The sequence below is a fragment of the Oncorhynchus tshawytscha genome, linkage group LG06 (assembly GCF_018296145.1).
Source record: "Oncorhynchus tshawytscha isolate Ot180627B linkage group LG06, Otsh_v2.0, whole genome shotgun sequence".
Taxonomy (NCBI): Eukaryota; Metazoa; Chordata; class Actinopteri; order Salmoniformes; family Salmonidae; genus Oncorhynchus; species Oncorhynchus tshawytscha.
In genome coordinates, this window is record NC_056434.1 from 33085045 (window position 1) to 33112075 (window position 27031).

Below are 27031 nucleotides of genomic sequence, written 5' to 3' on the forward strand. Positions count from 1 at the left end.
TTTAACTGTAAGACCATTGAGTAGAGTGTGTGTGTACAGTAAAATGTGGTCAAGTGTTGGCATTTCCTGATGCTATAGCCCTATGAGCAGCATGCCCCTACATTCCAGGAGGAATAGATACGAATAGTGACTAGTACGTATTAGTTAGTTACTAACCTCCAGTAAACTAACGTCACATAATTAGCTCAATGTTTCACACTGTTTATTTAGACTCTCAGATTTTCTATGTAACCGTTTCTTTCCTCTAATCCATCTGTCCTGCTGTTATTATGTTATGTAAGTGACTAGAGACGTTTGGGTGTGCGGTTATGTGTGTGTGCGGTTATGTGAGAGGGAGAGGGAGTGGGAGAGAGAGAAGGGTGGGTCCTTGAGGAAATTATAGATGTTGTAGATAAGGCAGTTAGTTTCCTGTGATGAGTTAAGTCATTGGAGCTAGAGCTGTCTGGCAGAGAGAAGCAGTGACTAAACTAACACATGATGACATGACCAGGGTTATAGCGGGTCCTTTCTTTGTACTGCTGCTGGTTTGCCTTTCTCCCTGGATCAATTCTTGAAACTGTATTTCCTATTTATATTCACACCATATGCATGCTTTTTAAATTATGTCCATTATCCAGTGAAAGGGCAGGAGTATTTTCTCATGGACCCCTGTGCTGTCTATGGTCTCTCCTATGGGGGGGGGGGCCCACCCTGAAACACACACCCTGTCAATCTTACTGTGTATGATGTGTGTGTGTCCGTGCCTGTGTGCGTGCATGTGTGTGTATCTGTGCAAATGTGTGATCAGAGAAACAGAGGGGTGTGTGAATATTGAGGGTGACCTTTGACTATTTGAACATATTCTCTCTTTTCTCTCTTTTTCTTGTGTTTCGGTCTGTATGTGATTATGGTTGTATAGAAAACCCATTTCATATTCATCACATAAATCCCTCGCTACATTGGAGTTGTATTTTGATCTCTCTCCCCCACCCACTCACTTACCCCCTCTCTTTCTTTCTCTGCCATATACTTTCATCCTCCCACAGACGAAACGATTTGACTGTTTATCAATGTGCTTGCATTTTCTGTATTATCTAATGGCCTCTAACGCAACTAGCTCTCACAGTCTCACGTCAGAATTAGACATTTTTCAAACGTCAAATTTTGCAGTTGTAGCAAATGTCACATGTTGAAGTGTTTAATGTTAAGTTAAGGTAAGGGTTAAGGTTTGGGATAGGCTTGAAAAAAATCTTTAAAACAACTTTCTTTTGCTGGATTCAAACTTGTAACCTTTGGAATCAGAGGCAGACACTTATGCCCAACCCTGTACACAACACCCTAGCATAACTGTTACCTACTTGAAAGTAACAGCACTCACTGTTGCTCCTAGTGGCCTGTTTCCACATCATCTCATGACGTCATCAGACATCGATGGACATCGAATACTGACTTGTATCACGAATGACCTGGCTCCTAACAAAATAGATTTAGTTATTTATTTCATGCTAAGATCCTCTTCATTTTCTTCCTCCTCCTTCTCCACTGTTCCATGTGTATTTTCTCTCCATCTAATGTAAGGATAATTTATTAACCACCATCATCACAGTGTGTGTCTAGCTTTTGCAGAAACTAAATCCATATGAACCTTCCATAAAGGGTATTCAGTCTAAAGGTAGAGCAGCGTTGTTTTAGACCAGAGTATCAGGTTCCATCCATTTACTGGTGCTTTAATAGAGTAGATGTGTATTACTGCTGCTACTTACATTATAAAGTCACTGATGCGCACAGAGGGTTTCACTGCTGACACTAACACTGTGTATAGTCGGTCTGTATGAAACACACAGACTCTAACAGGCATGCAGACAACACACGCACAGACTAAACCATCATGCACACAAGCAACACACACAAAAATACACACAGCCACATTCCAGGAAAAGGTGCATTGAGGACGTCGTCCCCACAGTGACTGTACGTACATACCCCAACCAGAAGCCATAGATTACAGGCAACATTTGCACTGAGCTAAAGGGTAGAGCTGCCGCTTTCAAGGAGCGGGACTCTAACCCGCTCCTCTGCTACTCTCTGTTTATCATATATGCATTGTCACTTTAACCATATCTACATGTACATACTACCTCAATTAGCCTGACTAACCAGTGCCTGTATATAGCCTTGCTACTGTTATAGCCTTGCTACTGTTATAGCCTTGCTACTGTTATAGCCTTGCTTCTGTATATAGCCTCCCTACTGTTACAGCCTTGCTTCTGTATATAGCCTCCCTACTGTTACAGCCTTGCTACTGTTATAGCCTTGCTACTGTTACAGCCTTGCTTCTGTATATAGCCTGTCTTTTTACTGTTGTTTTATTTCTTTACTTACCTATTGTTCACCTAATACCTTTTTTGCATTGGTGGTTAGAGCCTGTACGTAAGCATTTCACTGTAAGGTCCACACCTGTCGTATTCGGCGCATGTGACAAATAAACTTTGATTTGAAGTATTCAAGTCAGTGGTAAACCCCTACCTGGCATTGATTCTCAGCTTTATAAACTGTCATTGTATGTACAACTATACAGGTTATCCTCTTGTGTCGAACATGACTCAAAGGGTAAGGAGCAGAGTTTTACAGTTTGGCCTGAAGCCATGCTAAGAACCCAGCACTGAAAAACATACAAACTACTGCGTTTTATTACAACTCACTGTAACAACTCAACATGCTTCAGAGGGGCCGATATAAACAGGGTCATTCTACTGAATTAACCAGCTTAATTTACTTCAATAACCCAGTGTTTCTCTCCATAGTAATGTTGTTTTCACTGGTTTCTTGTAAATATTGAATACATGTATATATGGGCACCTTGTGTGTGTGTGTGTGTGTGTGTGTGTGTGTGTGTGTGTGTGTGTGTGTGTGTGTGTGTGTGTGTGTGTGCTTGCTTGCCTGAGTGCATGTGTGAGCATGTGTGAGCATGTGTCATGCTAACTCATCCACCAGACTAAACACCCTCCTCTCTTCAGAACCCTAAATTCCAGGAGCCTGTCACTCTGGACTTCCTCGATGCGGAACTGGAGAACGACGTTAAAGTCCAGGTAAACGCACACACACACACACACACACACACACAGGTGTTAGTTGTGTCCTGTCTCCTACTAAATCTAATTGAGTGTGATTTACACAGTGACTGGTTGTAAATGAGAGGACATATTTACAGGAGCAGTGACAACCACAACTCTGTCTGTCTCTCTCTCTCCTTTAATATATACGGTTGGAGTGAAGTTCAACGTATACAGTATGTGCTACAATCTCGTTGTTGTTATTCCGCTCTCCTCGCTCTCTCTCTCGCTCTCTGGTGTACAGATGTGCACTGTGTTTTAGATTATACAGAGAATGGTAGAGAGATCAAACCTTGTAACCATTCAGATATCTGATATCTGAATATCTGTACAGTTGGAGACGAAACATTGTTAGATTTATTTTGTTATTTCTCTCTCTCTCTGTAGATCAGGAGAATTATGATAGATGGGAACCCAGGTGAAGAGACCATAGAGACTCTGGTTAAAACTCAGGATGAGGTGAGATCAGCACAAATGACAGATCAATATGTTACTAATACTGACTCACTGATGTCATCTCCCAGTGAAAACAGTGAAAGGTTTCCGGGGAAGGGAGTTATATGTTTAGGTTTAGGATTAGGACTGTTTTAAAGCTTCTGTTTGTGTGTGTATGTGTTTTCACGTACATTGTGCATGTGTGTTTGCTTGTGTGTGTGTTTGTGTGCATGTGTGTGCGCTCTCTGACAGAGATACATCGACAGAGGAGTAAGGACGTACACCTGGGCTCAGGTCAATGGAACAGACTATAGGTGAGCAGGAGGACTGACAGATGTTGAATCCAGTTCAGAAACAACCCTTAACCCCATAGCTGTAGCCCTAGAAACTAGTGGCCATCTGAAAGCATTGGATAGGTTGCTGTAGTATTACAGTTGTCTTAGATCTCGCATTCATGAATAATATACGTCTGGCCAGTAGGGGGCACTCTATGTCCCTTTCCATCACAGTAAAACAATCACTCAAATGTGTTTATGCAGATTATCAGTGTTCTGTCACCTTCTGGATGAACATGTTTTTCCAAGCATTGCCATCAGTCTGTCAACAGTGACCATACCTTTAATTCCCCAGCTTGGCCCTAGTCCTGCCAATGTACAGTGAACACTACATACAGGCCAAACTGGGAGACACCATCAGACAGGCTATGGGTGAGTACACAAACACACACACACATCAGCACAAACAAAACCTTCTTCAACGACTCTGCTCTCAGATCAGCGAGTTTTGCAGATGTCCCTTGTTTATAGAGTGCTTTTGGAACTTCTGTGAGTAATGTTTACTGTTCATTTTTATTGTTTATTTCACTTTTGTATATTATCTACTTCACTTGCTTTGGCAATGTTAACATATGTTTCCCATGCCAATAAAGCCCCTTGAATTGAATTGAAATGAGTGGCCCTCTAGACCAGTCCTGCTACTCATAGACTTAACCACACATACTTTGATCCTCCCCTTGTCTCTCCCTTTGTCTTTCTCTCTCCTTCCATCCTACCATCCCGCTCTACCTCTCCTGCTCCCTCTCTCTCCTGGGCTCAGGGGTTTCTCTCCTTCCTCCCTGTCTCCCAACCCTTTCCCACTTCCTTTGTTCCCTCTCTCACTCTCTACCTTCATCCTTTCCATTACTCTTTCCTCTGTTCCCTCTCTTGGAATCTGAGGGCAGAGGGGACATATTACCCTCTACAAAGCTTGACTCTGCTCCAGGGCTTTCCTCTGGACTGTAAATCTGTCTGTACCTCTTTCTCTACCCAGACCTGGTTTATAGCTGCTCATAGCGGCTTTATCACATGGACCATGTACCTCTGATGTACAAGATAAATCCACCTCTACATCCAACTCTCTGTTGACTTTAATGTTCCCCTCCTGTCTTCTCTCTATCTGCTCCTTTATTGGATCCATACAGCCCCATGGGGCAAGTACTCAGTATATTCTCTGGTGTATCTCACTTTTCATTATTTCTCCTCCAGTCTCTGCATGGTCATGTGTCTGTGTTTGCTTGATAAAGTATATTGATTCAGAGGGAAACAAGAGGAAGTGAAAAGAGTCTAAGACAGGAAAATGAATGACTAATCTACGGTGATAGGGAGTAATAGAAAAAGCAGTTAAGGTCCATGTGATCCCTGTCCTGCCAAGTCCTTAGAGGAGATGCCCCAAATCTACCTGTCATGTTTAACATGCTATTGAAATGATTTATTTTGTTATTTGTTTTAACCAGGCAAGACAGTTAAGAACAAATTGTTATTTACAATGACGGCCTACCCTAACCAGGACAACGCTGGGCCAATTTTGCGCCGCCTTATGGGACTCCCAATCACCGCCGGTTATGACAGCCTGGACAGCCTGGAATCAAATCAGGGTCTGTCGTGATGCCTCTAACACTGAGATGCAGTGCCTTAGACCGCTGCGCCACCCGGGAGCCCATAAGAAATTCCTTGATTATGGACCAGATACTCATGAACCTTTTGATACTGAACCATCAGTAAACGATTTCACAGACTCCTGACATGACTGTATCGAGTTTAATGGAATTGTTTCTCATGATGTCTTCTTTTAAAAGATGGGGTGATGAACATTGATGTCTTTACGAGTGTAGAAACTATAGAGCAAAGTAAAATCCCAAGCCAAGGATTGTCACATATGAAATGATAGGAGAGACAAACACTGTGCTGGAGTAACTGTGGATGTCTGTGAACAAACTATGCTTTATTGCGTGTCTCTGCATGGTAGCACCTCACAGTTTTGATAGTGCTGTTGTTTTAAATCAGTTTTCCTTCCTTTTCTAGACTTTTTAATTGGTGTAATATCAATTTGGCAAGACATCTGAAATCCCAATGGTTCTGTTTTCTCTCTATCTACCTACCCATCTCTCTTTCTCTCTCTCTGGGGTCACTACAGGGCAGAAGGGCAAGTATTCCTCTTCCCCTCTTCTGTTTGTTCGATCACTTCAGTCTCACTCCACACCTTCTCTAACTCTCCACACCACACCACACTTCATCTCTGTCCAAAACTGTGTGCGTGTGTGTGACACACATTCACTTGTCACCACTGTAACCAGTCTGTGGTTGAGATGAAAATATTTGGCATGGGCCATCACATCCTGAACAAGTTCTACAGCTGCACCATCGAGAGCATCTTCACTGGCTGCATCACCGCTTTGTATGGCAACTGATTGGCATCTGACTGCAAGGCGCTACAGAAGGTAGTGCATGGGCCGAGCTCCCTGCCATCCAGAACCTCTATACCAGGAGGTGTCAGAGGAAGGCCCAAGCGGTACCAATGCACTCAGTCTGGAACCAACAGGTCCTGTGGATTTTCAGGGTCATCTAAACAAGATCGTTAATAGCTAATCAAATGGCTACCCTGACTACCTGCATTAACCCTTTTTTGCACCAACTCTCTTGAACTGACTATGCACAAGCACTGGACTCTACCCACACACTCACACATACTTACAATGACTCCCCAACACACATATACACACACCCACACACACACACACACACACACACTACATACGCCCACACACCCTTACATCATGCATATGCATACAGACACCACACACACACACACACACACACACGCACACTACATACGCCCACACACCCTTACATCATGCATATGCATACAGACACCACACACACACACAATACATACAGTGCATTTGGAAAGTATTCAGACACTTTTTCCACATTTTGTTACATTACAGCCTTATTCTAAAACTGATAATTGTTGTTTCAACTCATCAATCTACCCACAATAGCCCATAATGACAAGGCAAAAACAGGTTTTTAGAATAAATCAATTAAAATGTATATAGAAAAAATTGAAATATCACATCTACGCCAATATTCAGACCTTTTACTCAGTACTTTGTTGAAGCACCTTTGGCAGCGATTCTTGGGTATGACTCTACAAGCTTGGCACACCTGTATTCTGGGATTTTCTCCCATTATTCTCTGCAGATCCTCAAGCTCTGTCGAGTTGGATGGGGAGCGCCGCTGCACAGCTATTTTCAGGTCTCCAGAGATGTTTGATCAGGTTCAAATCCAGAATCTGCCTGGGCCTCTCAAGGACCAGAGCATTTTGTTTCTCTCCTTTAGGTGCCTTTTGACAAACTCCAAGTGGGCTGTCATGTGTCTTTTACTGAGGAGTGGCTTCCATTTGGCCACTCTACCATAAAAGCCTGATTGGTGAAGTGCTGCAGAGATTGCCCTTTTGGAAGGTTCTCCCATCTCTACAGTGGAACTCTGGAGCTCTGTCAGAGTGGCCATCGGGTTCTTGGTCACCTCCCTGATCAAGGCCCTTCTCCCCCGATTGTTCAGTTTGGCCGGACGGCCAGATCTAGGAAGAAACTTCCAAACTTCACCCATTTAAGAATGATGGAGGCCACTGCGTTTTTGGGGACCTTCAATAATGCAGACATTTTTTTGGTACCCTTCCCCAGATCTGTGCCTCAACACAATCCTCTCTCGGCATTCTATGACAATTCCTTCAACCTCATGGCTTGCTTTTTTACTCTGACACTGTCAACTGTGAGACTTTATATCGACAGGTTCGTGCCTTTCCAAATCATGTCCATCAATTGAATTTACCACAGGTGGACTCCAATCGAGTTATAGAAACATCTCCAGGATGATCAATGGTAACAGGACGCACCTGAGCTCAATCTCGAGTCTCATAGCGAAGGGTCTGAATACTTATGTAAATGAGGTATTTCTATTAGTATTTTTTTTATACATTTAAAATATTTTCTAAAAACCTGATTATGGTGTATTGTGTGTAGATTGATGAGGAGGCATGTTGATTTTTCCCATTTTAGAATAAGGCTGGAACGTATCTAAATGTGGAAAAAGTGAAGGGGTCTGAATACTTTCTGAATGCACTGTACACTACTGATACTGTCTATCTATCCTGTTGCCTATTTTATACCTACCTACAGTATATGTACAGTACATAGATGCATCAATTACTTCGCTCCCCTGCATATCGACTCGGTACTGGTACTCCCTGTATATAGCATGTTATTTTGTGCTCCCTGTATATAGCCATGTTATTCGTTATTCACTGTGTATGTATTCCTTGTGTCACTATTTAAGCATGTGAAATACTATTTTATGTGATTTGATTTTATGAACCAGTATCCGTTGGTTGTCAGCGAGTTTAAGGATTGCCTTGTTCTAGGAAAGGCCTGACCGAGACAGTCAGCAAAGTCTACTGTCCTATCAGCCGTGAAATGTCATGCTGACAGACTAGTGGTAATACCAAGCTTAAAAGATGGAGTTTAGCTCCATAATCACTGTCTCTCTTTCTGTCATTTCTTGTTACACTCATTCATCTTTTTTTTCAGTTCTTTCTTTTCATAATGATCAGTCTATGTACTGTGTAGGCCATGTGTCCTCCACAGTGTGTGTAAGGTTCTAAGGATGTCTGTCTATTCTCTTCAGCCATGGACACTCTGCAGGTGGAGAGGTTTGATGAGTTGGGACATACCTTCATTGCCCCCAGGTGACTGGCTACAGCAGCATATATGAATCTCCTCCACCTTAGATCATATACAACCATCGATACTCCTGTAGTTTACTTACAGACAAGAGTAGCTAGTTAATCCACAGTTTATGCCAACATTGAGGAGCACTGAATAGCATTGAGGACAAGTTATAAAAGGGGTTAAGTATGATGATGTGCAGATGTTCAGTTAGGTTTGAGACTACTGTAATGTATCTAATGTGTCATATTGAAATAGGGAGTACTGCAAAGGCCTGAAGGACAAGGACAACAACACCCAGTTCCTCCTGGACTTCAAACAGTTCATTGACAGGAACACAGTGGAAGAGCCATGTAAGTTGCCATGCCTGTCCCACGCACGCACACACATGACCGCACGCACACACATGACCGCACGCACACACATGACCGCACGCACACACATGACCGCACGCACACACATGACCACACGCACACACATGACCACACGCACACACATGACCACACGCACACACATGACCACACGGACACACACAGATGGAATTCCTCTGCATGCACGCACGCACACACACACACACACACACACACACACAGATGGAATTCCTCTGCATGCACGCACACACACACACAGATGGAATTCCTCTGCGCACACACATGGAATTCCTCTGCATGCACGCACGCACACACACACACACACACACACACACACACACACACACACACACACAGATGGAATTCCTCTGCACACACATAGATGGAATTCCTCTGCACGCACACACACACACACACACACACAGATGGAATTCCTCTGCCTGTTTTGTTCGATAGCCAGTCAAGGTTAAAGAAAGAGTAGCTTTAGATCATAACAGTCATTAAGAGGCAGTACGCCCACCCAGGAGGGAGTGGTTAGTGGGGTGAGTCAGGCTGGTTTCCCGCCACTGTGATATCATGGTGTTCCATAGCCCTGTGACGGTCAGAGGGTGGCATCAGCCTGATTGAATGAGGTATAGGCGTTTGATTAGTCTAGTCTGGCCAGGGGTGATATCATCCTGATCGACTGAATTTCCTAGAAACTGATGTTGTCATGCTTCTATGTGACTCAAAACCTCTATAGTGGTCATCATCTAATGGGTATCAGCTACTGTAGATCCTACCATCTTCCTCATCGTCAGCTATTGGAGCTCAATGTCCTCGGTGTTGTCTAATAAAGGTCAAGCTATCTTCTCCTATGTGTCAAATTTGCAGTTTGCCTTGGGGTCTACTGCAGATGGTACTTCAGCAACAATGTCTTCCTCTCTAGGTAATATGGCTCTGGTCAGTAGGCTGCTGTTGGATGCTGGGTTGACGGCTGATCTGGTCAAACTGTGGAAGGAGCAGACATTGTGAGTGACACACACACATACACTTCCCGTCATCACTGCATTGCTTTACAGTGATCATGTAAACATTGAGAGTCAGTTAAGTGAGTCATATAGAAAGTCAGGCTATTCCCTGTTTTATTGATGTCTTATTGGAGAAACACAAAGCAGCTAATACTGCTACAGTCTAATGTATAGATCTGTTGCTCTGAGAGTCTTGGCCTTGTTTTTCCAATAAAACATGATGAAAGAAAGGACCAGGACCAGCCATGCCAATAATTAGTGTGTTCTGAAGACACCCCAGTAATTACAGTTAAAGTCGGAAGTTTACATACACTTAGGTTGGAGTCATTAAAACTAGTTTTTCAACAACTCCACAAATTTCTTGTTAACCACCTTTTGTTTTGGCAAGTCGGTTAGGACATCTACTTTGTGCATGACATAAGTAATTTTTCCAACAGTTGTTTTTTCACTTATAATTCACTGTATCACAATTCCAGTTGGTAAGAAGTATACATACACTAAGTTGACTGTGCCTTTCAACAGCTTGGAAAATTCCAGAATATGATGTCATGGCTTTAGAAGCTCCTGATAGGCTAATTGACATAATTTGAGTCAATTGGAGGTGTACCTGTGGATGTATTTCAAACTCAGTGCCTCTTTGCTTGACATCATGGGAAAATCAAAAGAAATCAGCCAAGACCTCAGAAAAAAAATTGTAGACCTCCACAAGTCTGGTTCATCCTTGAGAGCAATTTCCAAACGCCTGAAGGTACCACACTCATCTGTACAAACAATAGTATGCAAGTATAAACACCATGGGACCACGCAGCCATCATACCGCTCAGGATGGAGACGCGTTCTGTCTCCTAGAGATGAACTTACTTTGGTGTGAAAAGTGCTAATCAATCCCAGAACAACAGCAAAGGACCATGTGAAGACTCTGGAGGAAACAGGTACAAAAGTATCTATATCCACAGTAAAACGAGTCCTATATCAACATAACCTGAAAGGCCATTCAGCAAGGAAGAAGCCACTGCTCCAAAACCGGCATAAAAAAAGCCAGACTACGGTTTGCAACTGCACATGGGGACAAAGATATTTTTTGGAGAAATGTCCTCTGGTCTGATGAAACAAAAATAGAACTGTTTGGCCATAATGACCATTGTTATGTTTGTAGGAAAAAGGAGGAGGCTTGCAAGCCGAAGAACACCATCCCAACCATGAAGCACGGGTGTGGCTGCTTCATGTTGTCGGAGTGCTTTGCTACAGGAGGGGCTGGTGCACTTCACAAAATAGATGGCATGAGGGAGGAATATTATGTGGATATATTAAGCAACGTCTCAAGACATCAGTCAGGAAGCTAAAGCTTGGTTGCAAATGGGTCTTCCAAATGGACAATGACCACAAGCATACTTCCAAAGTTATGGCAAAATGGCTTGAGGGCAACAAAGTCAAGGTATTGGAGTGGCCATCACAAAGCCCTGACCTCATCCTAGAGACAATTTGTGGGCAGAACTGAAAAAGCGTGTGCGAGCAAGGAGGTCTACAAACCTGACTCAGTTACACCAGCTCTGTCAGGGGGAATGGGCCAAAATTCACCCAACTTATTGTGGGAAGCTTGTGATAGGCTACCCAAAACGTTTGACCCAGGTTAAACAAATTAAAGGCAATGCTAGCGAATTCTAATCAAGTGTATGTAAACTTCTGACCCACTGGGAATGTGAAGAAAGAAATGAAAGCTGAAATATATAAATTGTCTTAACTATTATTCTGACATTTCACATTCTTAAAATAAAGTGGTGATCCTAACTGACCTAAAACAGAATTTTTACTAGGATTAAATGTCAGGAATTGTGAAAAACTGAGTATAATGTATTTGGTTAAAGTGTATGTAAGTTTCCGACTTCAACTGTATATTGAACATATATTGATGCATTCATTATACCATAGACACATGTTTGTCCATTATAATCCACACACACTCAAACAAACCAAATCAATTTACTGAACAAACAACTCTATTCAGAATTAGGACATCATGAGAAGTGACTCTCCGGAAATATAGCAATCTGTTTTTAAAGTTTCTGGACACAGAGGAACAGAAAGAACACGCACGCTCGCTCACTCTCTCACTCAGTTCATGCCTCTTTGTGAATTGTCTCGATGGTCCCTTAGCCTCTTTTGTTGAACTGTGATTGGTTTCTGTGTGTTCTTTCGGTTCCCAGGCACGGAGTCCTGGCCAGGTTTGTAGCCACTGACGGAGGGATCACTAGAGTCTATCCCAGAAGGTACGCTCAGATTTCTCCTTCTCAGTCCTACACTATTAGTTAGTTAGCCTCATGCTCCCATACTATACTGTTTGTGCCTTGGCCAACTCCTATTGTATAAAGCCATGAAAACTAACAAATACACTGGCACGATTCGTTGTTATGTAGCAACATTTGAAATGGTTTATTTTTTTACATTGGATAAAAGTAGAGACTCAGAGATAGAACATGTTATATAATACACTACAGTTGAAGAACAATGGGGAAGTAATTCTGCTTTGAAAGTTTATAAACTTTCTTTATAAACCAGACTTTTGAGAAAATATCCCTTGAATGTTTTCTTACACCTACTGGAGAGCTCTTTGTCTACACCCAGTCGACAACTTGTCATTGTCATTATGAAAAAGTATAAACACAAAAACAACAGGCTGCATGAGTAGCCTGGTGGTCCAAAATAGCACAATTGGTGTATTAGTATATGTCAATCTAGTAAACCAGGCAACTAACAGCAACTTTATAAACAATGTTTTGGTTCGTTTATAGCTTGTTAGCTAGCTAGCTAACGTTAAGTGATCTGGCTGGCCAGATCAAATAATGACCATATCAGAGTGTGACGAAATAAAAGCAGGGCATTCTACCAGAGACTTTCAGAACTTGGACACGGTCTCGTTGGCCTAACGTTATATCCTGATTTGACTTTGTTGCAGGTCATGTTGTTCATCACATTACTGTCTCTGGTAAACACACGCTATATCAAATAAAATCAATGTTTATTTGTCACATGCATAGGATACAGAAGGTGTAAACAGTACAGTGAAATGGTTACTTAGTGGAGTCTTTTGTTCTGACATGTGGAGTCTTTTGTTCTTTAGTGGAGTCTTTTGTTCTGACAGCTACCTAGCGAACCTAACAATGAACCATAATCTCAACTCATAACATTGCTACCATGCATAAATCTGCAGTTATGCAAATGGTTCTGAGATACGAATAATATTACTACACAGATCTTACACGTAACGCCAGCTAGCGAGCCAGTCAGCTAACATTAGCTAGCTAGCTAACAGTACACTTTAACGTACAATGAAAAATACTATCTGAAAAAATAATAATAATGTAGCTAGCTAGACTCTCTTACCTGTGTACATGGATGAACGCTTCTCCCTCTCTGTCAAGGATGCCATGGTTTCCCTTAGTTTGAAGATGTAATCTGGAGACAGGTGTTTTATAAATCAAATCAAATTTTATTTGTCACATGTGCAGAATACAACAGGTGTAGACCTTACATTGAAATGCTTACTTACAAGCCCTTAACCAACAATGCAGGTCTGAGAAAATACACAAAAAAAAGTCAAAGATAAGAATAACAAATAATTAAAGAGCAGCAGTAAATAACAATAGCGGGGCTATGTACAGTGGGTACCAGTACAAGGGTTACCGGTAAAAAGTCAATGTCAATGTGCGGGGCCACCGGTGTCTAGGTAATTGAGGTAATATGTACCTGTAGGTAAAGTGACTATGCAAAGATAACAACAGCGAGTAGCAGCAGCGTTCCAGAGGGGGGGATGCAAATAGTCTGGGTAGTCATTTGATTAGCTGTTCAGGAGTCTTATGGCTTGGGGTATTTAGGAGCCTCTTGGAACGAGACTTGTCGCTCCGGTACCGCTTGTCGTGCGGTAAAAGAGCAAACATGCTATGACTAGGGTGGCTGGAGTCTTTGACCATTTTTAGGGCCTTCCTCTGACACCTGGTATAGGTCCTGGATGGCATGAAGCTTAGCCCCGGTGATGTACTGGGTCATACGCAATACCCTTCTGTAGTGCCTTGCGGTCGGAGGCCCATACCCATACCAGGCAGTGATGCAACCCGTCAGAATGCTCTCGATGGTGCAGCTGTAAATCCGTTTGAGGATCTGAGGACCCATGCCAAATCTTTTCAGTCTCCTGAAGGGGAATTGCTTTTGTCGTGCCCTCTTCATGACTGTCTTGGTGTGCTTGGACCATGTTAGTTTGTTGGTGCTGTGGACGCCAAGGAACTTGAAGCTCTCAACCTGCTCACTACAGCCCCATCGATGAGAATGGGGGTGTGCTCTGTCCTCCTTTTCCTTTAGTCCACAATCATCTCTTTTGTCTTGATCACGTTGAGGGAGAGGTTGTTGTCCTTGCACCACACGGTCAGGTCTCTGACCTCCTCCCTGTCATCATTGTCGGTGATGCAATAGAGATTGCATTCCACATCTGGCCCTGAGGCCTTGGGAAAGTTTACCTGTTTGAAAGTCTTATTCACATTGGCAGCGGAGAGTGTGATCACACAGTCATCTTGAACAGCTGATGCTCTCATCCATGTTTCAGTGTTACTTGCCTCGAAGCGAACATAGAAGTTATTTAGCTTGTGTGGTAGGCTTGTGTCACTGGGCAGCTCTCGGCTGTGCTTCTCTTTGTAGTCTGTCATAGTTTGCAAGCCCTGCCACATCCGACGAGCGTCTGAGCCAGTGCATTACCATTCAACGCAATGTAGTACGATTCAACGAACAACGCAAAATAGCATGGTTCATTGAGAGCCGATGAGACGGCAGCCCTCCCCTCCGGTGCCATCTTGATCCTTTACAACAGCCTTCTGTGTGTTCTATTTTCAACTCCCTCTACATATTTGCAATCAAACGCCAGAATTTTCTCCATCTCCTTAGCTATCATACTCTGCTTCCACCGGGCACACTCCAATGATTTCAAAACTCTGTCCTTCAGAAAGTGGAGAGTAACATTTTTGCATTTATTTTGTGATATCTTTCCATTAATATGGGTTAGAAAGGATTACCTACACATACTGAGCATGTTATAGACAGAAGCGTGCTACATCGCCGACCAATCTGAACTCATCTCTCGGCACATCCATTATCTCAGCCAATCATGACTAGCGGGAACGTTCTTGTCATTTCCTGTGGCTAAACCAACTATGCTCGTAATTGTTTTATATTTTTTGTATTTACAGTTGGCATACAAGCTTGTTACATTTTCCAGAAGGCATTTCTAACGAAAAAATGCATTTTGATCAAAAATCTGTGTTTAAAATGCCTCTCTGTGAAGTAGCGATGCACGGCATACGCCTAGTTTCCTGAAACGAGTCACAGATAGGAGTTGGCTAAAGCACAAAGCCATTTTAAAGGTTACAGTGTTTTGGATATGGTGGATATGATACTGTTTTACTCCCCAACTTGTTCAGCTGGCTCTGTTCACATTGCATGGACAGTTAGTCCTCCTAAATCACCAGAACATGATTACCATCCACACATACACAGGAGACATACTCAGTAAATATGGACTCCCCCCCTCTTTCTTTCTTTCTCTCTGCCTTGGTGATTGTTAGAGTACAGCAGTTAATCACAGAAAAAAACATAGAAATATTTTCATATAAAACATACATATTTTTTTCTTTATCTCTGGGCCAATTCTATTCCATTTTCCCCATGTGCTTTGGGTGTGACTGTTATATTTATCAAAGTTTGGCCTCACATTTGAATAAATCTTTCAGACATCTGTATCTTAAAACGTTCTGTATGTGTGCACGTGCGTGTGTGTTTCAGTGCTGGGGAGGAGTGGACAGAGAATACCGAGACCTATGACTCAAGTTTCTACAAGAGGACTCTGGATAACGACATCTATATTTTCACTGCTCCATATTTCAACAGTATGTTAACACACACACACACACACACACACACACACATACTGATCCTCTCTTCAGTGTGGTCTTCCAGCAAATCCGGGATAGCCTTTCTCCACTGGACATGATAAGAGATGAGAGGCCTTCTAGTCCTCCTCCTATCTTTATTTCCTTTCTATGCTGCTCCCTCTCATCTCTCTATCTACCCGCCTCTTCTGTCCCACCCCTTTTTCTTCCATCTCTCTCACTCTCTCTACTCACTATTTTAACTTATCTAATGCGCTCTGCTACTTTCCACTCACCTTCTCTATATGTCCCTGTGGTATTGCAGCAATCTACAGATGAAGTCGGAAGTTTAAATACACCTTATCCAAATACATTACATTCAGTTTTTCACAATTCCTAACATTTAATCCTAGTAAAAATGCACTGTTTTAGGACAGTTAGGATCACCATTTAATATTAAGAAAGTGAAATGTCAGAATAATAGCAGAGAGAATTTATTTATTTCAGCTTTTATTTCTTTCATCACATTCCCAGTGGGTCAGAAGTTTACATACATTCAATTAGTATTTGCTAGCATTGCCTTTTAAATGGTTTAACATGGGTCAAACGCTTTGGGTAGCCTTCCACAGGTTTCCCACAATAAGTTGGGTGAATTTTGGCCCATTCCTCCTGACAGAGCTGGTGTAACTGAATCAGGTTTGCAGGCCTCCTTGCTCGCACAAGATTTTTCAGTTCTGCCCATACATTTTCTATAGGGTTGAGGTCAGGGCTTTGTGATGGCCACTCCAATACCTTGACTTTGTTGTCCTTAAGCCTTTTTGCTACAAATTTTGAAGTATGTTTGGGATCATTGTCCATTTGGAAAACCCATTTGCGACTAAGCTTTAACTTCTGGAGATGTTGCTTCAATATAGCCACAATTTTCCGCCCTCATGATGCCATCTATTTTGTGAAGTGCACCAGTCTTTCCTGTAGCAAAGCACCCCCACAACATGATGCTGCCACCCCCGTGCTTCACAGTTGGGATGGTGTTCTTCGGCTTGCAAGCCTCCCCCTTTTTCCTCCAAACATAATGATGCTCATTATGGCCAAACAGTTCTATTTTTGTTTTATCAGACCAGAGGACATTTCTCCAAAAAGTACGATCTTTGTCCCCATGTGCAGTCTGGCTTTTTTATGGCAGTTTTGGAGCAGTGGCTTCTTCCTTGCTGAGCGGCCTTTCAGGTTATGTCGATATAGGACTTGCTTTACTATGGATATAGATACTTTTGTACCTGTTTCCTCCAGCATCTTCACAAGGTCCTTTGCTGTTGTTCTGGGATGATTTGCACTTTTCGCACCAAAGTACATTCATCTCTAGGAGACAGAACGCGTCTCCTTCCTGAGCGGTATGACAGCTACGTGCTCCCATGGTGTTTACACTTGTGTACTATTGTTTGTACAGATGAATGTGGTACCTTCAGGCGTTTGGAAATTGTTCCCAAGGATGAACCAGACTTGTGGAGGTCTACATTTTTTTTCTGAGGACTTGGCTGATTTGTTTTGATTTTCCCATGATGTCAAGCAAAGAGGCACTGATTTTGAAGGTAGGCCTTGAAATACATCCACATACATCCACAGGTACACCTCCAATTGACTCAAATTATGTCAATTAGCCTTCATTTTCTGGAATTTTCCAAGCTGTTTAAAGGCACAGTCAACTAGTGTATGTTAACTTCTGACCCACTGGAATTGTGATACAGTGATTTATTAGTGAAATAATCTGTCTGTAAACAACTGTTGGAAGAATTACTTGTGTCATGGACCAAGTAGATGTCCTACCCGACTTGCCAAACTATAGTTTGTTAACAAGAAATGTGTGGAGTGGTTGAAAAACAAGTTTTAATGACTCCAACCTAAGTCTATGTAAACTTCTGACTTCAACTGTATTTATTCATGCAGGTCAAACAGCAGTATGTGAATAGATCCAGTAGACTAGAGTAGGGTTTACTTAATAGAGAGCTGAAGTACACTATGACACCATTCCAGGAATGGGGATAGTTGACCCATGATAGATCCTTCTCTGCTAACATGCAGAGTCAAATATCTTTATGGTCACGTTAGCATTCCTTGGGTACCAATCAGTGACCTAGGCCAATTACTTTCGGTGTGCTTCATTTAGCTTCACATATAGGGTAGGCAGGCTTTTGCACTTTTGGGACTATTCCATTTGTATCCCATCTGCAGCTGTTCTGTATGTGCTGCTACTGCACTGCCACAGACACATGACCATTTACCCACTTAAAGACCTAGAGACCAAACAAATAAATATGATATCATATTTGTTATGTCATGAAACATGATTTTCACCAAATTGGTTTTTAAAGCCTCACACAATTACTGGCACTGTCATTGTCATGCAAGTGTCACTACATGTGAATGTGTTGACACTCTTACCTCTGCTCTCCCTCACTCTCCCTCCTTCTGTCTCTGCTGCAGAGAGCAGGGAGTCAGGCTATGAGTCAGGTATTCTGGTGAGCAAGGCTGTAGACCTCAACATAGACAGAGTCAACTTCAAACCAGCGGGTGAGTGGACAGTACCGCCCCCATCTCCTTAGCTGGGTGCTTAGTTGTTGTATTGGGTACTTCTGAATTAAACTGACAGCCTAGAGAATTAGATGAAACATCCATAGCTCCTTTTGTACAGGATTATTCAATACATGTTTCTGAATATCCTTTTTGTTGTTTCAATGTCCTGTAGTGGTGGGAGTGAAACTAAACGTCTCTGCCTGGATGAACAGCTTCATGAACGCCACCATCAAAGTCAACGTAAGAGAAACACTTTCTTTAGTTTAGGATTTCTTATTCACATCCCATTATGTTTGCTAAACTTGTGACCATTCATTCATGATGGTGTGTGCTTTTATGGCGTTTACAGTGCAAGGATGAAATATGTGGCTGTCTGAAGAATGATAAGGTACAATGGCCTATCTCACCCTTGGAAAATCTTTAGAAATGTTGATTATGTTCTATACTGACTGATGTTCTCTTTCTATCTGTCACTCTCTCTCTCTCTGCAGCATGTTGACTGTGTCATCTTGGATGATGGAGGCTTTCTGCTGATGTCCAATCAGGATGAGTATATCACACAGGTGAGTCTCTGTCACCTAATCAGATTGCTCTGTCACAGACATGTACATTTGTCGTACCAGAGAAGGGTCAACAGTCTGTCTGTTGGTCTGTTTGTCGGTCGGCAGGTTTCCCAGGCCTAGTTCTGGAATAAAAACATGGTAAATTTTTGGGACAGGGAAAATAGCCTTTATAAAATGTATTGACCTGATCTGTATTTAGCTAACTACTCTGACTAGCCAGATAATATTTTGTTGCCTGTTTCCACAGACATTACCTTTGCGTCTCTAAAACTCTTTAATACCAATGTCATATCATGTTTGGCATGACAACAAACAAAACAGAGTTTTTAAAGCACAGATCTAAGCGATAATGGCTCCATAGCATCTACAGTATTCTGAAGTTAGTAGAACATAAACCCATAGCCCCAAAGCCAAGACACTCCTTTTGGAATGAGAACTGAAAGGTTTTTGTGGTTTGGCTGGCCACCAGATCTCTTCTCCTGCTCCTCTCTCCATCCCTGCTTCATCTGATCTTTTTTTATTTTATTGTATTTAAACTTTATTTAACAGCGAAAGACTGTGGGTCTCTTTCGCAGATGAGCCCAGCATGAACACATCAATAAACAACAATGAGATTATTCATACAGTATCTACAGTATATATACATCAGTTACACAATACATGAAAAGCAAACACGATAAGCAAAACACAATCGAATAAAACAAACACATTCTTCAGTAAAAAGGCCCTCTAACGTCTGCATGACTTGCCCTAGAGGCACCAACTATTTAAAGCAGATTTACCTAAATCGGTGTAGATTGACAGGATCTCCAGGGTTAGCCATTCCAGAGTCTTTGTCTTGTAACTTAACAATGAAGTAAGGTATGGCGGAAGTTTATGCAAGAGAGCTTCATTGACAAAAAATGTGCAATGCATCAATCTATAGCAGGGATGGGCAACTTTGATGGGTGTTGGGTCCACAAAAAAATCTGTTATTTTATCATAGGGGGCCACAGTAGCTCGCGGGTCTGCGTGCCCACATCCATACACGTACATGTAGTCAGAGCCTTAGCCCTTTGGGGACCCTAAGCAAAATATTGTTTCTCCCACCTTGCTATCAAACATTTTAGCGACCTCCCCCTCTTGACAGCAGAGAGAAACAATTGTTTTAGAGTACATTTTCTGTAACTCTATATATTTTTCCATGGGGCGTAGAGAACATGTAACAGTTGTAAAGAAAGTTTGCTACAAATCTATACATTTTGCCATGGGGGTGAGTGAGAGAAAATTGAGATTTTAAATTGTACACATTCTGCAATAGGGTGGGGAGAAATGTTTGCTGTTTTTATATGATATCAGAGTGAGAGTGACCAACAAAATGAATAGGGGCTCACCGGTCAGTAATTTGACCATAATTACTACACATTTGGATAGCTAGCCGCTAGACTAACTTACTGTACCAATAAAGAAATACAAAAAGTTGAGAACCCGACTGAGTCTTCTGCCCGCCTCACATTTTGCAATTTTATAACTAATTTCATGCAATTCTACAAATTTTGCTTAGGGGAAATGTTTCAGTTTTACAGATTTACAGTGCCTTCGGAAAGCATTCAGATCCCTTGACTTTTCAACATTTTGTAACATTACAGCCTTATTCTAAAATTGAGTGAATAAAAACATTTCCTCCGTCATCTACACACAATAACCCATAATGACAATGCAAAAACAGGTTTTTAGAAAAACAGAAATACCTTATTGACGTAAGTATTCAGACGCTTTGCTATGACCCGAAATTGAGCTCCAGTGCATCCTTTCCATTGATCATCCTTTAGATGTTCCTACAACTTGATTGGATTCCACCTGTGGTAAATTCAATTGATTGGAGATGATTTGGAAAGAGACACACCAGTCTATATAAGGACCCATAGTTGACAGTGCATGTCAGAGCAAAACCAAGCCATGAGGTAGAAGGAATTGTCTGTAGAGCTCCGAGACAGGATTATGTTTAGGCACATATCTGGGGAAAGGTACCAAAAAATGTTGGCACAGTGGCCTCAATCATTCTTAAATGGAAGATGTTTGGAACCTCCAAGGCCCTTTCTGGAGCTGGCTGCCCGGCCAAGCTGAGCAATCAGGGGAGAAGGGTCAGGGAGGTGACCAAGAACCCAATGGTCAGTCTGACAGAGCTCTCGAGTTCTTCGATAGAGATGGCAGAACCTTCCAGAAGGACAACCATCTCTGCAGCATTCCACCAATCAGGCCTTTATGGTAGAGTAACCAGACGTTAGCCACTCTTCAGTGAAAGGCACATGACAACCCACTTAGAGTTTCCCTAAAGTCACCTAAATACTTTCAGACCATGAGAAACAAGATTCTCTGGTCTGACAAAACCAAGATTGGAGGATCCCTGGCACCATCCCTACGGTGAAGCATGGTGGTGGCAGCATCATGCTGTGGGGATGTTTTTCAGTTGCAGGGACTGGGAGACTAGTCAGGATTGAGGGAAAGATGAACGGAGCAAAGTACAGAGAGATCCTTTATAAAAACCTGCTCCATAGTGCTCAGGACCTCAGACCGGGGCCAAAGTTCACCTTCCAAGAGGACAACGACCCTAAGCACACAGGCAAGACAACACAGGATTGGCTTCGGGACAAGTCTCTGAATGTCCCTGAGTGGCCCAACCAGAGCCCAAACTTGAACCCGATCAAAGATCTCTGGAGAGACCTGAAAATAGCTTTTCAGCACTTTCAATGCTCCCCATCCAACCTGACAGAGCTTGAGAGGATCTGCAGAGAGGAATGGGAGAAACTCCCCAAATGCAGGTACCCAAGAAGACTCAAGAAGACGCAATGCTGTAATCGCTGCCAAATGTGAGTAAATGGTCCGAAAACTTGTGTTAATGTGATATTTCTGTTTTTTATTTTTAATGTATTGGCAAACATTTCTAAAAAACAGTTTTGCTTTGTCATTATGGATTGAATGTTGACTGAAAGTTTAGTTTCCTGGTATTTAACGAAAGACGGGACTTGTTCTTATTACAGAAGCCTACACAAAAAAATGTATCTTCAACATGCTTTTTGAAAGACATATTTTCGGCAATCCAGATGCCCAGGTATTTATAAGCGGGGTCACAATGAATGAGAGCACCATGTGGTTTAGCCACAGAAAAAGTCAGGAACCTTCCCGCTGGCCATGATTGGTTGAGATAATGGATTGTCTGTGAGATGAATTCGGATTGGTCTGCGATGTAGCACTCTTCTATCTATAACATGAGCTGCTCAGTGTGTGTAGGTAGACCTTTCTAATGTGGCATTTTTGAAAGATATCACAGACTGAAAAAATGTTGCTAATGCTCTCCACTTTTTTTATTTTTTTTATTTTTTTATTTCACCTTTATATAACCAGGTAGGCAAGTTGAGAACAAGTTCTCACTTACAATTGCGACCTGGCCAAGATAAAGCAAAGTAGTTCGACACATACAACGACACAGAGTTACACATGGAGTAAAACAAACATACAGTCAATAATACAGTATAAACAAGTCTATATACGATGTGAGCAAATGAGGTGAGATAAGGGAGGTAAAGGCAAAAAAAGGCCATGGTGGCAAAGTAAATACAATATAGCAAGTAAAACACTGGAATGGTAGATTTGCAATGGAAGAATGTGCAAAGTAGAAATAAAAATAATGGGGTGCAAAGGAGCTAAATAAATACATAAAATACAGTAGGGAAAGAGGTAGTTGTTTATAGGTGGGCTATGTACAGGTGCAGTCATCTGTGAGCTGCTCTGACAGTTGGTGCTTAAAGCTAGTGAGGGAGATAAGTGTTTCCAGTTTCAGAGATTTTTGTAGTTTGTTCCAGTCATTGGCAGCAGAGAACTGGAAGGAGAGGCGGCCAAAGAAAGAATTGGTTTTGGGGTGACTAGAGAGATATACCTGCTGGAGCGTGTGCTACAGGTGGGAGATGCTATGGTGACCAGCGAGCTGAGATAAGGGGGGACTTTACCTAGCAGGGTCTTGTAGATGACATGGAGCCAGTGGGTTTGGCGACGAGTATGAAGCGAGGGCCAGCCAACGAGAGCGTACAGGTCGCAATGGTGGGTAGTATATGGGGCTTTGGTGACAAAATGCATTGCACTCTGATAGACTGCATCCAATTTGTTGAGTAGGGTATTGGAGGCTATTTTGTAAATGACATCGCCAAAGTCGATGATTGGTAGGATGGTCAGTTTTACAAGGGTTATGTTTGGCAGCATGAGTGAAGGATGCTTTGTTGTGAAATAGGAAGCCAATTCTAGATTTAACTTTGGATTGGAGATGTTTGATATGGGTCTGGAAGGAGAGTCTAACCAGACACTTAAGTATTTGTAGTTGTCCACGTATTCTAAGTCAGAGCCGTCCAGAGTAGTGATGTTGGACAGGCGGGCAAGTGCAGGTAGCGATCGGTTGAAGAGCATGCATTTAGTTTTACTTGCATTTAAGAGCAATTGGAGGCCACGGAAGGAGAGTTGTATGGCATTGAAGCTTGTCTGGAGGGTTGTTAACACAGTGTCCAAAGAAGGGCCAGAAGTATAATACAAAAGATAATAAAGATAATACAAAAAGACTGAAATATCACATTTACGTAAGTATTCAGACCCTTTACTCAGTACCTTTTTGAAGCATTTACAGCCTCACGTCTTCTTGGGAGTGACGCTAAAAGCTTGGCACACCTGTATTTGGGGAGCTTCTCAAATTCTTCTCTGCAGATCCTCTCAAGCTCTGTCAGGTTGGATGGGGAGCGTCGCTGCACAGCTATTTTCAGGTCTCTCCAGAGGTGTTCAATCAGGTTCAAGTCCTGGCTCTGGCTTGGCCCCTTAAACCTTAAAAAGGACATTCAGAGACTTGTCCCATAGCCACTCCTGCATTGTCTTGACTGTGTGCTTAGGGTCATTGTCCGGTTGGAAGGTAAACATTCGCCCCCAGTTTGAGGTCCTGAGTGCAGGTTTTCATCAAGAATCTCTATGTACTTTGCTCCGTTCATCTTTCTCTCGATCCTGACTAGTCTCCCAGTCCCTGCAGCTGAAAAACATCCCCACAGCATGATGCTGCCACCATCATGCTTCACCCTTTAGATGATGCTAGGTTTCCTCCAGACGTGATGTTTGGCATTCAGGCCAAAGAGTTCAATCTTTAGGTGCCTTTTGGGAAACTCCATGCGGGCTGTCATGTCCCTTTTACTGAGGAGTGGCTTCTGTCCGGCTACTCTACCATAAAGGCCTAATTGGTGGAGTGCTGCAGAGATGGTTGTCCTTCTGGAAGGTTCTCCCATCTCTACAGAGAAACTCTGGAGATCTGTCAGTGACCATTGGGTCCTTGGTCACCTCACAGGCCCTTCTCCCTAGATTGCTCAGTTTGGCTGGACGGACAGCTCTAGGAAGAGCCTTTGTGGTTCCAAACTTTTTCTATTTAAGAATGATGGAAACCACTGTGTTCTTGGAGTCCTTCAATGCTGCAGACATTTTTTAGTACCCTTACCCAGATCTGTGCCTCGACACAATCCTGTCTTGGAGCTCTACGGACAATTAATTTGACCTCATGACTATTTGCCCTGACATACACTAACAACTGTGGAACCGTATAAAGACAGTTGTGTGCCTTTCCAAATCATGTCCAATCAATTGAATTTACCACAGGTGGACTCTAATGAAGTTGTAGAAACATATCAAGGTTGATTAATTACTCCATTTCTTGTCTCATAGCAAAGTGTCTGAATACGTCTTTAAATAAGGTATTTCTGTTTTTGCTTTGTCAGTATGGGGTATTGTGTGTAGATTTTTTACCTTTATTTAACTAGGCAAGTCAGTTAAGAACAAATTCTTATTTTCAATGATGGCCTAGGAACAGTGGGTTAACTGCCTGTTCAGGGGCAGAACGACAGATTTGTACCTTGTCAGCTCGGGGGTTTGAACTTGCAACCTTCCGGTTACTAGACCAACGCTCTAACCACTAGGCTACCCTGCCGCCCCAATGAGGGAAAGAAATAATTTAATCAATTTTAGAATAAGGCTGTAACGTACCAAAATGTGGAAAAGGTCAAGAGGTCTGAATTCTATCCAAATGCACTGCATGTAAACCAAAGTGTTAAATATTGTTCTATGCATCAGTTGGGGTGTCTATAAGCTTCAATTTGAGGTACTAAATCTAGCATGAAAGTGCATCCTTGTAGCGGTGAAGGCTAATATTATCAAAATGTTTACCTTGGAGTTAGTTGAGCCAATGGCCATGGGGTAAGTTGAGCCAATGGAAAGTTGAACAAATTGAAGTGCTTTCTTCCCAGGCGTAATGCAAGGCATTATCGCTGGGATATAAGGTAACAACAGGGCCTGTCCAAAGCTAAAAGTGTAAAAAATTAAATGTACAAAGTGTTTGTTAGGTGTGTTAATATCCGAACGGGATTGAGAGTCCCATAGGGCGGTGCACAATTGGCCCAGCATCGTCCTGGTTTGGCCGGGGTAGGCCGTCAATGTAAATAAGAATTTGTTCTTTAACTGACTTGCCTAGTTAAATAAAGGTTCAATTTAAAAATAATTTAAAAGATGCTTAAAATGTTTAAAAGACAAAAAGATTATTGTGATTGTGTTGAATTGTTTTTGAATTGTGTTGAATTGTTTTAAAAAGAAAGTGGTAATATTAAATTCAGTACAGACATTAATTTACCCTGTCACGCGGCTCAATTTATCCCATCCCCGGTTTAAGCGGGGTCAAGGGACCACTTTTTTTGGACAAGCTATGTTTTGAAAACTGTAATGTTTACATGAATTCTGATTATGTCCAGGTATACACAACATCCTGAAATCTATGTAGATATCTTTGTTAGAAATAATATTATATTTCCCTTGATGGTGACTGCCGGGTTGGGAAAGACTAATGGCGTTCGCATGTTTCCCATCCAGAAGAGTTCCGAACAGTTCGTACATACACTACCATTCAAAAGTTTGGGGTCACTTAGAAATGTCCTTGTTTTTGAAATAATTTTTTCTTGTCTACCACAGTGTAGACATCATTTTTTATTAAATATTTGCAAAGACATACAGAGGCCCATTATCAGCAACCATCACTCCTGTGTTCCAATGGCACGTTGTGTTAGCTAATCCAAGTTTATCATTTTAAAAGGCTAATTGATCATTATCAGCACAGCTGAAAACTGTTGTTCTGATTAAAGAAGCAATAAAACTGCCTTCTTTAGACTAGTTGAGTATCTGGAGCATCAGCATTAGTGGGTTCGATTACAGGCTCAAAATTGCCAGAATCAAATAACTTTCTTCAGAAACTTGTCAGTCTGTTCTTGTTCTGAGAAATGAAGGCTATTCTATGTGAGAAATTGCCAAGGAACTAAAGGGTTTGTTTTCACAGTATTTTACTGTTATTACAAGAGATTGGTGCAAGAAGGTTGACTGCTAAGAGTTTACACATTACAGAACATTAATGGCGAGTTGGCATTTTATATAACTTTCACTTCAAGAAGCCTTAACAAAGGCTTCCAAACTGGCAGTGACTACAGGGAAAAAACAGACATGGCAAAAAGCTAGCTGTCATATCAATATGTCCTCTATACATCATACCTTGACCAACACTATAACCACAGGGTTTAAATTGGTAAGCATCCCCTCTCACGGGTGCAACAAATAAAGCCTGTTACAAGGCATGCCCCAAAATATGTTAATGAAACAACAATACCATTCACCCACTAGTAGTCAAGTTATTTGGCTCTCAAAAGATATGGTACTGTATTCTGTGGGGTGGAATTACAGTACATTTTTGAAATACAGCAATTTTCCCAAAATGCACAATAATTTACAGTAAGCGGCAATAAGCGTTTCAGCATTTTTGTTTTACTGTTGATAATAACTCAAAATACTCTATAAATACAAATGTTTTGTTATTGTGGGTCAACGCTTGCCAAAATAAAAAAAGTGAATTTCCCCTCAACTGCACCGTTGCTCCCCAATAGACAGGTTAGCTGACAATGTCACAAAAACAATGCACGTGATTCAATGACGCAGAAGTCAGTGTGTTGTTG

The 27031-nt window shown here is 41.9% G+C and overlaps 1 protein-coding gene across 1 annotated transcript in view; it reads left to right on the forward strand.

Moving 5' to 3' along the window:
- The window catches only part of LOC112245181 (voltage-dependent calcium channel subunit alpha-2/delta-1-like), a 105033-nt gene that overhangs the window by 55464 nt on the left and 22538 nt on the right, over nucleotides 1-27031 (forward strand). Inside the window, exons 19-31 of the mRNA XM_042323201.1 lie at nucleotides 2997-3068; nucleotides 3480-3551; nucleotides 3780-3841; nucleotides 4158-4234; nucleotides 8528-8588; nucleotides 8827-8921; nucleotides 9868-9949; nucleotides 12154-12216; nucleotides 15773-15876; nucleotides 18337-18423; nucleotides 18599-18666; nucleotides 18776-18814; nucleotides 18918-18989. Coding sequence (XP_042179135.1) covers nucleotides 2997-3068; nucleotides 3480-3551; nucleotides 3780-3841; nucleotides 4158-4234; nucleotides 8528-8588; nucleotides 8827-8921; nucleotides 9868-9949; nucleotides 12154-12216; nucleotides 15773-15876; nucleotides 18337-18423; nucleotides 18599-18666; nucleotides 18776-18814; nucleotides 18918-18989 — 954 coding nt within the window. The remainder of the gene's footprint in view (nucleotides 1-2996; nucleotides 3069-3479; nucleotides 3552-3779; nucleotides 3842-4157; nucleotides 4235-8527; nucleotides 8589-8826; nucleotides 8922-9867; nucleotides 9950-12153; nucleotides 12217-15772; nucleotides 15877-18336; nucleotides 18424-18598; nucleotides 18667-18775; nucleotides 18815-18917; nucleotides 18990-27031) is intronic.